The 16,400-nt window shown below is 43.6% G+C and overlaps 2 protein-coding genes across 2 annotated transcripts in view; one reads left to right on the top strand and one right to left on the bottom strand.

Annotated features, from left to right (window-relative positions):
* LOC126557350 (serine proteinase stubble-like) overlaps positions 1 to 16,400 on the bottom strand; it is a 50,081-nt gene that overhangs the window by 7,200 nt on the left and 26,481 nt on the right. The window contains exons 3-8 of the mRNA XM_050213079.1: positions 5,636 to 6,014; positions 4,979 to 5,328; positions 4,675 to 4,820; positions 4,180 to 4,489; positions 3,820 to 4,009; positions 3,372 to 3,669 (exon numbers count right to left, since the gene is read on the bottom strand). Coding sequence (XP_050069036.1) covers positions 3,372 to 3,669; positions 3,820 to 4,009; positions 4,180 to 4,489; positions 4,675 to 4,820; positions 4,979 to 5,328; positions 5,636 to 6,014 — 1,673 coding nt within the window. The remainder of the gene's footprint in view (positions 1 to 3,371; positions 3,670 to 3,819; positions 4,010 to 4,179; positions 4,490 to 4,674; positions 4,821 to 4,978; positions 5,329 to 5,635; positions 6,015 to 16,400) is intronic.
* On the top strand, positions 10,528 to 15,117 carry LOC126557667 (UDP-glucosyltransferase 2-like). The gene is made up of 4 exons (XM_050213520.1): positions 10,528 to 11,208; positions 12,770 to 13,215; positions 14,510 to 14,726; positions 14,810 to 15,117. Exons 1-4 carry the CDS (start codon positions 10,541 to 10,543, stop codon positions 15,105 to 15,107), a joined length of 1,629 nt encoding a protein of 542 aa, XP_050069477.1. The 5' UTR covers positions 10,528 to 10,540; the 3' UTR covers positions 15,108 to 15,117.

The raw sequence follows: 16,400 nt of genomic DNA, 5'->3' as shown, positions 1-16,400 counted from the left end.
ACGTGATAACGAAGCGACAAGCGTCATTAAGCTTTTTTTTTTTTGGATGGAATCGTCATTGATTAAAGCTTCTCACATTGCACTGTTGATCATGAGTCCTGCAAGATTAGCATATTCTAAAAACCAGAAACTAAACTCACTTTCTTTAAACACTCACCCACTTATAATACGTAATTTCCACGTTTTTTGTTTCTCGCCAATCTCCAATGAGCAGAAAACTTTAATTTTACCAAAGTTTTCCATCCATCCGGGAATATTTCCTGCCGAATCACTTTTCCACGCCGGTGTATTTTCGCTTCTCATGATTCTAATCAATTAACACCACACGCTCGGTTCTTGGATGGTTGCAAACGCAAGCAAATGGATGGAAAGAAAACTTCGTACGCGAGGACGTAAAACTCTTGACTCGCGCGTGGTAGGGATAGTAGAAAAACTTAATGCTTTTAAAAGTTTCCGTTTTTTTTTGCCCAATGTGGTAAGCACTAGAAGAAATTGTGTTATTTAGATTAGGAGCTTTCTGCAAGTCTTCAAGCTGCATCGTGCTACATACGCTGGTAAAGTTTAATCAACTGCACCGAGTACGAAAAGCGAAAAGTGCTACCACTTCTTAATGGCTTAACAATGACGATTTAAATCGAGTAAACCATCGTCCAAACCGGAAAATGGGTGAAGTTAAAAGTTTATTCATTTGCATTCAACGGAGAAACGAAACAAGCGAGCTTCTTGTTGGATTTTGTAAATTTCCAACAAAACTCTTACACAGCTTTAAGGCTTCCAAAGCATTCCTTCGTTTATACGTGAAGTCACAATCCCATGTATCATCCTCGGAGTTTTATGCAGCTCAAACCATCTACGGCATCACGTTTGGCAAACAAACCCAAATTCCAAATGAAAAACGATTCTTGCCTTTACGATTGACCGATGGAAGTCAACATCCAGCACGTCCGCTGGACGTTGGGTTTGATTCGTTCTCTTTCTTGCTGCCGAATTGGGTCGCTTACACGAATGTTTGTGGATAAGTTTCTACGCTGGCCGCACCAAGATGCTGTGTGTTCTTTGCGAACTATTGATTCCGAAATTTATCGAAAACTTGTCCCAACTTTAACCGATGGCGCACGAGACCCCGCCTCTGAATGTGGGATGGGAAGTGCTTTACCCGCGGACTCATGCAACTAGATAAACAAACAAATCACGACTTTCGTAAAGTCATCCTTTCTGTTCCTTCGCTTCTTTTCAAATATCTTCGTAATGGCAACTTTCTTACAAATGCCATTAACAACGGTAAGATAAAGTTGCACACAGCAAATCAACTAAATAAAGAAAGAGAATAAAAAAAAGAACACCTCTATCAAAAACCATGCTCCTTTCGTGTGACTAACGAAAATTGTTGGCCAGCTGGAAGGAAGTGTTCGATTTCACCATTGCCGAATCGAAGGAAATCGAATCATGGTGAACCACCGCACGAAATCGAAACGAACCGAATGGACACGGAAAATCATCCACAGCGCCAAGGAGTGAAAGTCATTTCATCAACACACCCAAGTACGACTTCATTCGACGTGACGATGCTATCGACGAGGTGCTTTAATACATACAAACGAGCGCACAGCACCACTGCGTGCAAAAATAGGTTCATATGAGAGGCGAACAAAAAAAAAACAACGGTGAGGTTGGGAAATTCTTGTCCCAGCATGTGCAAAATGAAGTTGTGAATTCGTCTCTCGTACGTTCTTAATTAATTCCTACGGGAATACGAGAGAGGGACACACACAAAAACGCACGGTTGGAGGGGGGAGGGAGGGGGCATGCGTAGGTTCACCGTACTACACGTGTCGGTTTGACACGCTGGAAAGGATTGTATCTCTCTTTGGCCGACGGTTATGCATACAAATCTGGCCCAAATCTAAACGCTTTTTACCATTTTGACCTTCGGTTGGCAAGTTGGCAAAAGGGGAAAATCAAGAAATCAATGCTCGTAACGCCGAGAACGTTTTATGGCTCTGCACAAAACCCAAAGTTACTTATCACGTATTCTTTGTGCTGATGGAACTGTTAATGCCAGCCATCCCGCCAGGCTGGTGAAAATTGAAAGCTTGCGCACCGAGAAGTTTGTACTATAAATAATGATCAGGCAGAGTCATGCTAGGAAAGGAAAGACTTGGAAAGTTCATTGCGGCGTAGAATACTATTATCATCGTAAGCAGGGATTGATTCAAGACCCTTGTTTTTTTTCTTTCCCAGCTGTGCATCTTGCTTTGCAAGGATATTCCACATTGCACGAGTAAGGAAAGGAAAAGTTGGTTTGGCTCTTAACGAAGGTTGGTGTCATATATCAAATTGACACACACATAATTGTGCTCACTCCATCGTCTAGAAGTAACAAAAAAAAAAACAACCGTCGAACCATGCAATCGAATAGACAAACGACTCGTACATAAAACTTGTCAGCATCTTGAGAGTCGAATCGGGAGGACAAAGAAAAAAAAAAACCCCAAAGGACTAACAGTCGAACGGACTTGGAGCGTACGATGGTGCTAGACGGTTATTGTCATTGATCTCATCGCGCCCATATGCTGCTGACGAGATAAAAACGAAAACAAAGCGGTATTGGAAGGGATCACAGGGATTTTTTGAGACTACGTTTGTTCAGGATGCTGATACGTATCGAATTCGTTGACTCTTTTGTATTATTTCCCTCACAAAGGGACACTGAGATTCTACTTAAAGAAACTAACATAATTTTTGGTCTATCTATAATATAATAAAATTCACTCCATCCTCATTTACTGATATTACAGCACAGCTTCTGTAAATATTTAAATCCTGCTCAAGCTATGCTCATGTTTATCATATAAGACAGCGGAAAAAAGACGCTCTGACAGTGAGTAAAAGCTCCAGTAATTAAGATACCTCAGCGATGTACATTTCGTTCCTCCTGGGGCAACGATGCAGCACAATTCAGCCAACGTAGCACATTTAAATGAAGAAAATACAATCATTTTCATTCGTTTCCTCTTTAACCACAAAGACAAAGAATCGGGATCCCATTGAGGATAGCTGACTTCGACTTCGAGTGCTTCTTGCCTAGAAGCAGGTCATCAGACTGTCAGACGGCCCAGAAAAGCACCTCAAGCATCGTTACATAGGGAATGGAAAGTTCTGCGGTGCATCCTGCTGATGGATTCAACCCCATAATCAAGGTTTGCTTAAAATTCGACTCTTCACGTAAGAGATTTTTCTACCGTGCCTTACTTTCAGGATATTAAGTAAAAATATGCTTTAAGGTTCATTTCGGCTCTGTTGAAAATTGCTTGACATTTATAGGGAGTATATATTTTTGAAATGTAATACTCTTTTAGCAAAAAACCTACCTCCTGCAGCACGGATGGCAATGTGCCGCCTTCGCTCAAACGACCCCAACCGGTAACGGTCGCATTCTCGCCAATCAGCAGATCGTCCGTCGCCGGCAAACATATCGGGCTGATGTGGGGAGCAAAGACGAGCGGCTGTTCCAGCTTTACCAGCGCCAGATCGAACTCGTACGTGAAGAAGTTATACTTCGGATGGACCACCTTCCGGGCGACGCCACGTTCGATGTATGGCAGCTGTTCCTGCACGTGTGAGAAGTCATACTCGCCAACTCGTATTCGAATCTGCGACGTTAGAAGGCTAAGGCAGACAACAACAACAAAAAAAAGGAAAAGAGGAAAAAATCAACAAAACGGAAATTGGAAAAGGAAAACGGAATGGAAAGCAATTAGGCCCCACAAACACACACTCAGCCCGGATGTGTTGGATTGGTCACTTCAGTGCACTTACTCATCGACACAATGGCCTGCCGTCGCTATCCAGTTATCATTTATGACAGCTCCCCCGCACCGGTGGGTACTTGAGAATCCGAAAAATGAAGTCCGCCGCACCGACACCTGCCAGGGCCAGCGTCCGAAGGGTGCATTTTTGCCACCGACGATCCTTGTTTCCGGCCGACCCATCGTTTGAATGCCGCATTCTATGAGAGGACGGAAATCGTTATCGTGTGTGTATGTGTGTACAAGAGACAACAGAGAAGTGGTATTCTCCAATCAACCGTAGTCCGGAGACAGCATTGAAGAGATGTGTTCATCGAACTTTTTTGGAAAAGTGAGCTTAAAAAAACTGAAAGGAAGTCGAGGATCTTACCGGCGTTTCTTGCTGCGGAAATCGTGTATCGGCCCGGCGCTGCCGTGTAGGATGAAATGGACGGCGCGGCATCGTCGACGTCAATCACAGATGGGAATGCTGCGAGCAGTTGTGAACCTGTTGAGCTGCTGGAAGCGATGGTGGTGGGCTTGGCCGTGGTGGTTGTCGTTGTGCTGGTGGTCGTGGACGCTGTTGTGGTTCTTCTCGTTGTAGGCCTTGGGGTCGTGGTGGTGGTCGTCGTCGTCGTCGTCGTCGTGGTGGTAGTGGTACTAGTGCTTGTACTAGTAGTACTTTGCTTGGTCGGCTTTGCCTTGAATGGTGCGAAAAGTGCATCAAACGTAAATATAGCTTATGTAAAAACCAAACCGATCTATTGCTCTAGCTTTAGACTATGGAACACAATCAAAGGGAAGTTTTTCATTAAGGCACATCGAGGATATGGAAGCCTCAATTCCCAGAACTCAGATCAATTTTCCTATTTTCCACCATACCTACCGATGGTTTTGGTTTCAGCACGGTGCTTTGAATGTTGTTCGAGATGGACAGGATCGGTTTCTTGGACGGTTTGTTTGGTTTCGGCGGTTTCGTCCGCGTAATGAAACTCGGCTCCGTCGTGGCCTGCCAGTGGGTGGTAAAGACGCCTGCAGCAAACAGAAGCAAAGAAAATAGAGAAACCACATCACAAACACAGCCATTGGTTGGAAGGCTACAACACTCCAGTATGGCACACGCCCATTGTTTGGCATAACAACAGTACGTGAAGGAGCTTTGCTTTCCCTTTTGGGGGAAAAAAACCTACCCGTCGCTGCACTGGCCGCCATCTCCTGATCCACCCCGGCACCCGATTGCTGCTGCACTAGCGTCGATAAGGTAGAATGTTTATTTACAGTGCCTTCTGTGGGCTTTTGACTAAAGTGATTGCTGCCGGTGACGAATGTGCCACCGTTTGCAGCGGAACTACTACTGGAACTACTAACGCCGCCGCCATTGCTACTGCTACCGGCCGTGGAGCCATGGCCTGGTTTGCTGTGATGATAGGTGTGATGTGCATGTGACTGCTGGTGGTGATTGTGGGACGGTCGTATCACCAGCGTACCACTGCCATTCGGTCGATAGATGGTCGTGTAGCCATTACTACTAACAAAAGTACTGTTGAGTTTGATGTTATAGTTTCGGGTAGGATGCAAACCCGGCAAGGGAATTTATTCGGGAAGATTTGAATCCCATTGTGGCCGATCGGTGGAGGTGTAGGTGGAGGCAGGTTAGAATGATTTTTGTTGTTGTATGGCATCAGTTGTAAGTTGAAGGAATCCCATATTCCGTGTTGTTGGTTGTGGCATACATCGAGGTAAAAAGTTAAGGGGAAAGACACATCGATTAGCTGCTGTTGGACACCGTTGGGTTGGTTGGGTGGTTGATTAGGTAGTATAAACTGTTTCACTCGATTCTCGCTTACCTTGGCCTTGGTGGTTTATACTTCCCACCGTACGGGGAAGGCGTTGGTTTGGGCCGATAGCCCATCAACGACTGGTGGTGGTTGTGAGGTATCACATTTTCGGTCAGATTGTGCGAACAGCAGGACCCGAACATGAACTGATCCATGCACATGCCCACGTGCTGGCCCTCGGATTTGATGCATTCCCAGACGAACATGCAGGTTCCCTCGATGCTGTTCACCGTGCAGGGCTTCGGGTTGATCTTGTAGTTGTGACTAGAACCGGCAGCCACTCCGGCCACACCCGCCACCGTCGGCGTATGCTCAACAATCCAACAGAAGGCCGTTAACAGTAGAATCGATGTCTTCCATCGACTCCACATGGTGGAGATGTTCAGATCTGCAATGGATCGAAGGTAAAGAAAATGGTGTTATAGCGTACAAAAAATTCCTCTCGCCCATAATTTTGTTCATGAATGTTCTTATTCATTTGCTGAGCCCTTAAAATGAGTCATGAAAAGCAAACAGTAAATCACAATCAATAGTGTGACAGCTCACTAGGGAACGTTTGCTGGTGTGCTACAAGCTTATGCAACGGGTAATTGGCTGGATTCTTGAAGCTCGTGTGTTTGTGTACCGTCCCTAAGCATCCGTTCGTTTCCATTTATGGACATTCTCCCATTTGGCGTTGGCGTTAACTTCCAAACCGTCCAAATCAACAAGTTGCGCAACGTCCAACACGCGCCCATCGTTGCACACTCTCTTTCTCGGGCCGGGGCAAGAGTGAGCTAAAAATAAAACGAATCTATTCCCCAATGACTGCTGTAACTATAATCATGATGATGATGACGATGATGATAATGATGCTGATGGTACATGTTTACAAACAACCGGTTGACACCCGGAGCCCTTGCACGAGCAAAGTCCCAACCGAAACACATGTTGAGCGCGATCCGATGCAACGCATGCTCTGTTGTCTTTCACCATTACGCGAGAGAAGCATAAACTTCGACGGAGCGTTCACTCGTGGTTGGTAGCTACGCAACGGTGTGTGCGTTGTCTGTGCAGCGTAGGCCAACCAGTTTGATGCGTAGCGTGAACTGAGTGCCGTGAGTTCATTTCAAACCAACAGCACCAATCCAGCAAACCATTCAACGGCTACACGAATGCCGGCGAAATTTCGAGATTCTTCAGGCTGTTTCTTCTTGAATAAACAAAACAACAAAAAATAGAATGCAAATGTGTACTGTCGCAAAATGCATTTGGATGCTAGAATACAGCTTTTTATTTTGTTTTGAAATTCTTGTTTCGTTCTAAACTTAGCAACAGAAACCGCATCCAATGTGAAAACTGGAAATGGTGCCAAAAAATAAAATTGTTGAAAAAAAAGGAAATAAAACGTGCAGATTTTGAGGGATGATATTCTGTTACCTTGCCTGTAAGTCGACACAACTTAATCAGAACAAACAAACCGGTACGATAACGAAAAATCGATCATCTTCAAGGTGTGTAATCTATACATATGAAATATTAACACACCATGTGGGTAAAACATCAAACGTTCCCAGGTAATGCATAAATTAAGATAAAGTTCGAATAGCTTTACCACGCCATGCTATATACTGGCATGTCTTTCATATGCTTGCTTATGGTTATGGGATTTATTTTAAAGATTTGTAGTTAAATGTATAAGATGTTAATGCGTCTTAATTATTTATAGTGTTTAAGTGTACCTTTATTAACATTTTATCATTGGAAGAAACATTTTCATTCTATTTTAAATGTTCAGGTTAAATAGATAAATTAAAAAAAAAACTGTGCAAATATTTCTTCACAGTGGAACCTACGTACTTTAAACCTTTTGCTGTGCCAATTCCTTGGTGAATAGCTGTTGGATGGTGAGCAACTTTGTTTAGAGCGTATCAACGCTATACGATGCTTGGTGCACAACTACACATAAAGCGTTTGGTCTTTTTTGTTGAACCTGATGTCAGGGGGCCTATACTCAAGAAAGTATTTAAGAATTGCTGAATTGTACGTAGATATGTTAAAGATAATGTGAATCAAGTATTTCTATAGAGCAAATAAACAATACATATGATCATAAAGTGAACAAACATGTTATAACTGAAAAGAGTAGACTTTATAATAATAACCTAAAGTTACTCCGAAACATTTTCATCATTCCGATTCTCACTTTGAATGGAAACCTAAATAAAAAGTATGTATTTCTAGTTATAGGTTGTTAATCTCTGGCCCTTACTAACACACTCTCAGCAAGCATCAAGCCTCAAACCTATATACATTCGCCGCTGAGCAACGGCGGTGTTCATTTTAGCTCTACAACTCAAGCAGTACGCACCGTCGATCTTGTGCCTCGCGAATGGCACATGCTCAAGAAACCTCTCCTCTAGTTTAATAACAGTAAATCGTGAATTTAATGTGCCTTTGAACAATAATCAATAGTGCCAAACGATACGAAACATTGACTGTGGTGAAATTTATACAAAGTGCTTCAGTGAAGATAGTGAAAAGATAAAGTTTTGAACTCAAAATAATCTTTCCCGGTGTACAATTAGCAAAATCCTGTGAGATAGTGTAGTGTTTCAAGAGAGGACAAAATCCCTTAGTTAGTGCTACTGTCCTTGGTGGTTGTTTGTGCGTGAGAGCAGCAACAGCTGACCCGCTTGAGCTTACAAAGCGTACGCCTAAGAAACGGCGCTCTTTCTTTACGTCGGTACAACACACGTGTACACGCATCGCTACGGGCAGCTGATTATAATTAATGCAGCGAAAGACGATCGGTAGAGGATTGAAGCAAGGTACGATCACGACGCGCCTGTTGCAACTGTCCAAGGTGGTGTCAAACCGTGTTGGCCACGATCGAGTGGCGTCTTTGTGCAGCTACACACGCACAGCTTCAACGTTACCGGGATTCGAAATTCAAAACAAATCCGGAAAGTCGAACGAATCGCTATCAACCCTCGGGGGGGGGGGGGGGGGGGGGGTTACAGTAATTTAAATGAAATTTAGCGCATTTCTTTTCCATTTTTGGGCGACCTGCTTGGTAAAATGAATTAATTTAGCGATAGTACGGCCATATTGATGTGTGGGTATGATTGGGTGTGGATGGAAAAGAAGAAAAAAAAAACGCATCGCTTGGCATATTTCTTGTGCACGGAAATCATCACTTTCCAGGTTCAACCGGGGTGGTAATATTATATTAACCACTCTTTCCGTAACCGACCCATCCATACGGAACACAAAGAAGAAGCAAGCAAAAGCACGCGCTGGTTGTGTGTGATGTTAGTGTCTGAAAGGCGAAACCTACTGATTGGAGACGATGAGAAAGAAAGAGAGAGAGCGCGAGAGAGAGCTGGTAGAGGGATGTTTTACCGCATGCTCAAGCAATGGGGGTATGATGGGTCCGGGTGGTATGATTCATGCCGGACGTACTGAACCACACGTATGGACCGGGGCATCGTCTGCCAAACGTTGGAAACAACGCAGCACCACACCAGCACTAATATGTTGCGCCCTGTTCTTTGCCGTCAGCAAATGCAAACAAAGCGATTACGCGTAGGAAAAAACAAAAATGCTGATATCACCCACGTTCGGTGTTGTTATACTATTATGCACTTAAGCATGCTTGTTTGACTTTTTAAGAATATTTCATGCTTCTCCCATTTTTTCACGTGTTGTTTGCAATTTAAATTTTTTACGGTACAAGGAACAGCAATTGGTTTCCCTTTGCGTGTTGAAAACTTCATTTTTTTTTCATTTCATTTGGCCAATTTAGGGCCAGTTTATCGAACGATTTTGTTATTAGAATTGCATGATAACAATCTTATATTATGCCAAATACTTGTTATATACCCGGAAGACTTCATACTTCCTAATCAGCTTAAAATCAATGCCAATAGCTGAGGGTAAAGGTAGGATTTTATTGCACAATGGAGCTAACAGTAATCTGCTTATCTACTAGTAGAGAAAAGCCGAACAACAAATACCTACAGTGTTGTCAGAATTACTAAACAAGTAACTAGTTCCACAAGTTCAAAAATCCTATCCCCAATTAGCAAACGGTCGCTCTGCTAAAATGACGGTCGTGCGTCACGCAAAGCTTGACGTATCATGTGGCTCCATCATGTGGCTAGGACATGTTTCGTAACGGTTCTGTCCATCACACTATCACGAGCCCAGCAGTACTACGTCACAGTTATAGCTAATTAGCGAGTATTTTTTCTTATTGCTTCTGAGTTATTACATTCTCTCTTCTTTCTTCCTTATTTTCAGCTTGCATCAGTCACTAAGCCCAACGGTGGTTCTTCCATTTAATCTCAACTGCCGGACGCACAAGTGGAACACACGCGAGGACCTTAAGGCACACTTACGATCCGGGAAATTGTGTACCAGTGTGCGGGTATCACGGAAGGAAGTGATTCGCTTTCCAAAAAGGATTACTTGAACGAAGCGAACGTTTATTTATTTGCACACGAGTACACGAGTCGTTGTCGGCTCACCGTCATACGAGTGACGGGCCAATCGTTTGCGTTGATTGTGTGCTTGATTGAATGAAATTTGCTCCAGCTTCCAGTGTCGTGGGGCTTGTGTAGTGTCGTGTCAATTTGTCTGATCGTCTCTGATCACATGTGCAGCGCACACAGACTGTGCCAACCAAATCATTAATCAACGAGGTCAAACGAACGCGAAATTCAATTGATTGTACATCTGACAGTGAACGTGATAGGCCAGGAAGTGGTGAGAAGCAATCACATTGCTCAGTTGACGAGAAGTGGGGACGGACAGTGCAAAACTGTTGTAGCACCTTTTTGCAGTTACTAAATCTCAACAGACAGTTGGCGACAATCGTTGGAATCGTTTGCCTAGCTCGAAAATAGAACGCGACCCATCACAAGCCAAGCAATGGCAGCGAATACACTCATACTTCTCATAGCGATCATCGCGTCGTTGTGTTTGGTTGAGGCGGCAAAAATATTGGCAATCTTCCCGGTGCCTTTGAAACAACACCAGCTTGTCTACCGGCCGCTAATCGAAGAGCTTGCAAACCGTGGCCACGAGATAGTGCTAGTAACAACGGATCCTATTGAGACGAACGATCGTACCAATGGATCGCTCGATCGTATACAGCAGATTGATCTTAGCTTCGCCTATCAGCTACCGGTGTTGGAGCAGCTGGGAAGAGATGGGCTAGATGGGCGTGACATGCTGCGAAACATCTTCGATGTAATGCGTACGATTTCGGCTGAAGAACTGCAACATCCCGCCATGAAGCAGCTTATCAACTCGGCCAAGCCAACGGAGCAAGAAACCGGAACATGTATGGATGCGAAGTGTAATCTGTTCGACGTCGTCATGGTGGAATGGTGCGGTGTTACGCTGATGAACGCGTTTGCGGAACACTTCCGTGCACCGCTCGTAGGCATCGCCAACGGGGGAGCTTTTATCAATGCGCACGAAGCACTCGGCAATCCTAACCACCCGATCGGATATCCTAGCATCTTTATGCCGTTCAGCGAAGATCTGAGCCTGTTGCAGCGCATCTCGAGCGTACTATTCACCGTCTGGTACAGGTAAGTTTCAAGACATGGGTGATGATACCGTACTTTTGAACAGCTGATTACAAAGGGCTACAGTCATTTGCTTGGTGCAACTGTCCCTTGTTAGGTTCCTTTTTGTTGCGTTATTGCCCAGCAACTGCACAAATTAACAACGTGTTGTGTTGAATTATTCAACCCTGACATGGTACTGCAGCTGGAGCAATTATAATTGAGCAACTTACCGCCAGTTACAGCCATGTGACTGGCCCACCACTCACGACGATCGTTCACACATGCATTGCCGTAGGTCAAACCGGCTTCAATGCAATGCGCTCGTGCACAAACCGTGCACAAAAGTGCAAGTCAGTCGGTGCAGTGACTCGACTCGACCGTCATTACCAAGGAAAGTAAAAGTGATTATAGGCATTTGAGACGGGGCAACAGGAAAAATGGTTACGTTTCACAAAGGAACAGTAGAACCAACATATCTGAGTTGGAGGATTGAATGACGTATAGTCCATACTTATGCTTATATCTCATAGCGTGAGCACAGGGGATTTCTGTTTGTTTTGCATAGAATTGCTCGATGCAAGTAAGTGTGAAGAAACTAGCAACAGTTCGAGGAATCGATGCATATCCGGTCACTATTTCGATGGCTGATCTTTGCGTCTAGCTTATTTATTGTTTCCTACCGTTCTAGAACATACCACGTGGAGGATACTACCCTTGCAATAAGCTGCTGAATGTGTGCTAGTTTCACTTATCGACTGTATGCCGTTTCACTTCATGTTTTGCTGGAGTAAGCGAGTGCTCACTAAAGACATCATGTACGTTCAACTTCGGTTCGGATGCTTACATTTTATATTGCCAGCATCCTGCTAAGTAATTGTAACGATTACTTCTCAGCCGGCCTATTTATTCAAGCAGTGACGCAGGAGGCACATGAATTTCTGTGTTGCTTTCGCTAAACGTTTCTATTTTAAAACATTTGGACTGTGAATATGGTTTTGTGGTTTGGTTTTGTTTCTCAAAATAAAGACACCTTATTCTAATATCTCTCCTATCGCCACGGCTGTGAAGTCAAGAGTGACCTGACACCATTTCATTCCACGAATTCTGAAATTTGAAAATTTCCCAGCTAAACGAAAATCGTTGCTCCGAGTAATCAGAAGTTAATGAGTATTTCTACATGACAGAATTCTTGTGAGGACTCATCAGACGGTTATCGGACGCTTACATTCCATTATCAACATGAGGAATTTCTCCAGTTGACACAGTGGCCTTGATTTTTTGGTTATCATAAACGTTGACCGATAAGATTACATAAGTCAGCAAATTGCGCCTCAATGGGTTGCCAAAATCAATTACAATTCCTCTGACGTACTCCTCTGCAGTTTGCTGGTACTTATCAACTGGCTGCTGATGTTTGTACGTGTTAGCCTAATCCCAGCACATTTGGTTATGCCATCGCTCCAGGAGGTGTAACTTCACTGATAAGAATTCTATGGGCATAGAATCTCGAAACACACAACAAAACCTTAGATAGATTTTTTTTTTATAATACTTTCACGTCATTCTATACGCTCGCTTACAGATTATACTACTACACAGAAGAGATCCCAGCCCAGAACCTGATTGCGCAGAGCAACTTTGGCGATCACATTTCCGATCTGCGTCATATAGAGCAGAATGCCGATTTGCTGTTGATCAACGCGTATCAGCAGCTGGGAAACGTACGTCCAGTTGGACCGACGACCGTATACCTCGGGGGCATTCACCAAACCCGCTCTACCAACGTTGGTGCGGAGCTACCGGAAGATCTTAACCTTTTCCTGGCCGAATCGGACGAACCGGTTGTGTACGTCAATCTGGGCGCTTCGCTCGGTGGCATCGCCGGAAGGGTACGCATAGAAAAAATTGCCAAAGCACTCGAGCACCTCGATTTGGCAAGCGTTTGGGCACTGGACGACGTTATGGATCTCATCAACAGTACTGGGCGCATCTATCAATCTCACAACGTACCACAGGAGTCCGTTTTAGGTAAGTTGACTATTTTTTTTCGATTTGTGCTTCAAGTTTTTTTTCGTGTCTTCTGTTTCACTTTGAAATTTGTGCTACACTTCGTTAGCTGTTTCGCTCGTCGTCGCAAAAACCACAAGGGGTAACGATTTGTGAAGGTTACCGGGCAGCTTCCGAAGAAAGATTCATGTTTTTTTTGCTACATGAAAAATAGTTCTAAGCGATATGAATAGAATATACGCAGTATCGCAACCTTTCTACGGTGCAACGTTTAGAAGCCAGCTCAGATCAGTGGGACCTTGAAAAACTCGTTTCTTTTCGGGAATGCTTCAAGGCGCTCTACAATGTCTAAATGCAAATAAATAAGACGAACACGCTCACTATTATTGCTCTCGTGAGCTGCGGAAAAAGTGTGTAGGGTGGGTTTTTAAAATAAATGCGGGATGGTTCACATGTCGTCGGCCACTGTTGTGAATATTAAATACTTCCCGGTATCTATTACCAAACGACCTGCACAAGATGGATGCGCGACGATCGCGAATGTTGAGCAGCGTGGATTCGCGCATGGTAGTCGAGAGGTATGTTTTGAAGCAAATCAAAACAAAAACAAGATTAGATAGAGCGCTACGGGGGTTGGCGCGACTGTTGGTCGGCGCTGTGCTCGTGCGGAGGGTAAGATAAGTGCTCCCTTCCTCAATGGAATCCCACCCGCCGTACCGATCTAAATCGCAATACTTTGGGGGCTTGGCAGCCGGTTTCCCATTAGACGTGTTGTTTTGCACCAAGGGGTTCATGGCTACGTTCCCAGCGACGGTGCGTTGTTTGTGTGAGTGTACAAGAGGCATGTGCTGAAACGTAGTAGAGCATCAGTCACACTCGTACGCACGTGTTTCGCTGGCGGTTCATTGAGAAATGAAACCGACAAGTGACAATAACAACGCGGCTCGTATCTTGTGCAGGAGGATAAGGGTTGGCAATTGCTCGGTGGAATGTCCACAGACAAAAACAAAACGCATCATCAACAACAGGCTGCGGATGAACGCAAATGGTTGAAGGTTGAAAATATTTACATACGCGGATTCGCTTGCGAAAAGCCGTGGGGTGAAGTGATTGTATCTGTGATTATGTTATTGTTTACAACAACGCCTCTTAGAATGCATCAATGGAGGAATGGAAAGATATTAGAGATTTGCGTAATTGTAGTACAATAACGTGTAATTATTGGTATAAGAAAAAGTCTCATCAAATTTAAATTATTTTTGTATTGTTATAGAGTCCCTTTAAAGGTTTTTTGTTGTAATGTTTTATTTTACAGGACATCCAAAAGTGCGAGCATTCGTCACGGATGGTGGCCAAATGAATGTAGAAGATGCCATCCAACATAAAGTGCCTGTCGTTGGCATCAGCTACTCAACCTCGTACGATCATTATCTGCGCCAAATAGTCAAGTATGAAGCTGGCATCATCTCACTCATCGACTTCGAAACACAAACATTCGTGGATAAACTGCGAGACGTCCTAACGAACGCAAGGTAACGCTTGACACGTGGCATTTAACTAAAAGCATGGCATTAATCTATTGAGTTTTATGTGTTTCACGCATGCTTCTTTTCAGATATCAAGAAAACGTTAACAAACTGCACCGCTTGCTCAACGATCAGCCCCAAACGTCGATGGAGCGTGCCGTTTGGTGGATCGAATATGTGGCACGTAACGGTGGAACGAAACCGTTACACGTGCGCCATCTATCGTGGTTCGAGTACCTGCTGCTGGACGTGCTGCTAGTGGTTGGTGTCTTGGCTACACTCGTGTGCTCGTTGATAGCGTACGGAATTTATCGAGCAGTTCGCTACTCGAAAAGCTTACCGATGGAAATGGTAACGCGTGGTAGCCGCAAGTGCAAATTAATGTAAAACTTTAGTGCCCAGCGTTAAAGGTATACACAATAGCAATGATATTTTGCTATGCAAAATGTATACAACGTAGGCTTGTTTTAAACATAGCGAGATATGTTTTTGTTAAGAGTAAAGGTCGCAAAGTGGGGTTGTGCTTGCTAAATGTTCACATTTTGTCTTAGTTTGTATTGCATCGTTTGGTAATTTGCATGCTCAGAGCATAAAAAAAAACTTTATAGATTTGTAATCACTTTCTATCGATAAGAACAGAATGCCTCACACACACGTACTGAAAGTCTGAAACGGTTTTAGGATTTACCTGAATTGGATTGTTAATTACACGTGAGGAACGTTATGAATCTTTACAAGTAGAATCAAACATTTAAGAATGTTAAACAGTTCTAGAGCATAAGTGGATTGTGATATTACCTGTGTAAGTTGTATTGTATACCAACATAAGTAATAAAACAGATGTACTGAAATAAAATAATGTTCGATGAAAAGCGTATTTTTTTCTAATTTCTTTTAATTCCTTTTAACAATTTCAATGCAGCAATTGTCATTATTACATTTAAAAAATAACAGCGATCCAAGTTATGCAAGTCCTAGTAATGACCCACAAGAAATAACCCCTCGAAAAACAACGAAACGAGTTCCACAAGCTTAAAGATCCACTTCGAGGATTCATTGCCATACATGAATGCCTCTTAAAATCCCAAAATATTTCTTCAACTCATCCACCAAACCAGCCGGTACAGTACTTTCTCCCGATTAATGCATCGCAAGGGTTACCAGCTGCGCTTTTAAGAAAAAAAAAGTGAACAAAAACGCACGCTCTATCACCATCGCGATCGCGATGAAGGTGGATAAGGTTTCGTTGAAAAATGCATCAAAAATCACGAAAGCCAACGATACGGAACTACGCCACGGAAACGGCACTTCATCACCAATTAGTGCAGGACTGACCGTGTGGGGTGAATTAATCTTGCTCCGAGCAAACCCTTTTATTCGAAGCGATCATTCACATTTAGTTGCAGCCGATTTGTGATATAAATATTCAGCAGCACGGGCAGAGAGATCTTCACAATGCGTTTGCATTGCGTTGCAACACATGCATAAAGACTGTGCAGAGCTAGAGATCTCGCTCGGAAGGATTAACATTTTTGGAAACTCTTGCAGACAACCGACAGTCAACACAAAACCCCCCACCGGTAAGTGCCGACACGGAAAGATTGGTATGAAAATGATGTACAGGCCGGTACGATAAGGGAGAAGCCTAGAAACGATTAACGGAATTAAGCTGAACTCATC

Source organism: Anopheles maculipalpis, chromosome 2RL, assembly GCF_943734695.1.
Source record: "Anopheles maculipalpis chromosome 2RL, idAnoMacuDA_375_x, whole genome shotgun sequence".
NCBI lineage: Eukaryota > Metazoa > Arthropoda > Insecta > Diptera > Culicidae > Anopheles > Anopheles maculipalpis.
This window is presented reverse-complemented; position numbering and strand designations above follow the sequence as displayed.

Excerpts from the sequence above, each read along its gene's own strand:
- LOC126557667 (XM_050213520.1), top strand. The coding sequence starts at position 10,541 with ATGGCAGCGAATACACTCATACTTCTCATAGCGATCATCGCGTCGTTG. Across the intron at positions 13,216-14,509 it reads ACCACAGGAGTCCGTTTTAG|GACATCCAAAAGTGCGAGCA; the intron begins GTAAGTTGACTA and ends TTTATTTTACAG. Across the intron at positions 14,727-14,809 it reads GACGTCCTAACGAACGCAAG|ATATCAAGAAAACGTTAACA; the intron begins GTAACGCTTGAC and ends GCTTCTTTTCAG.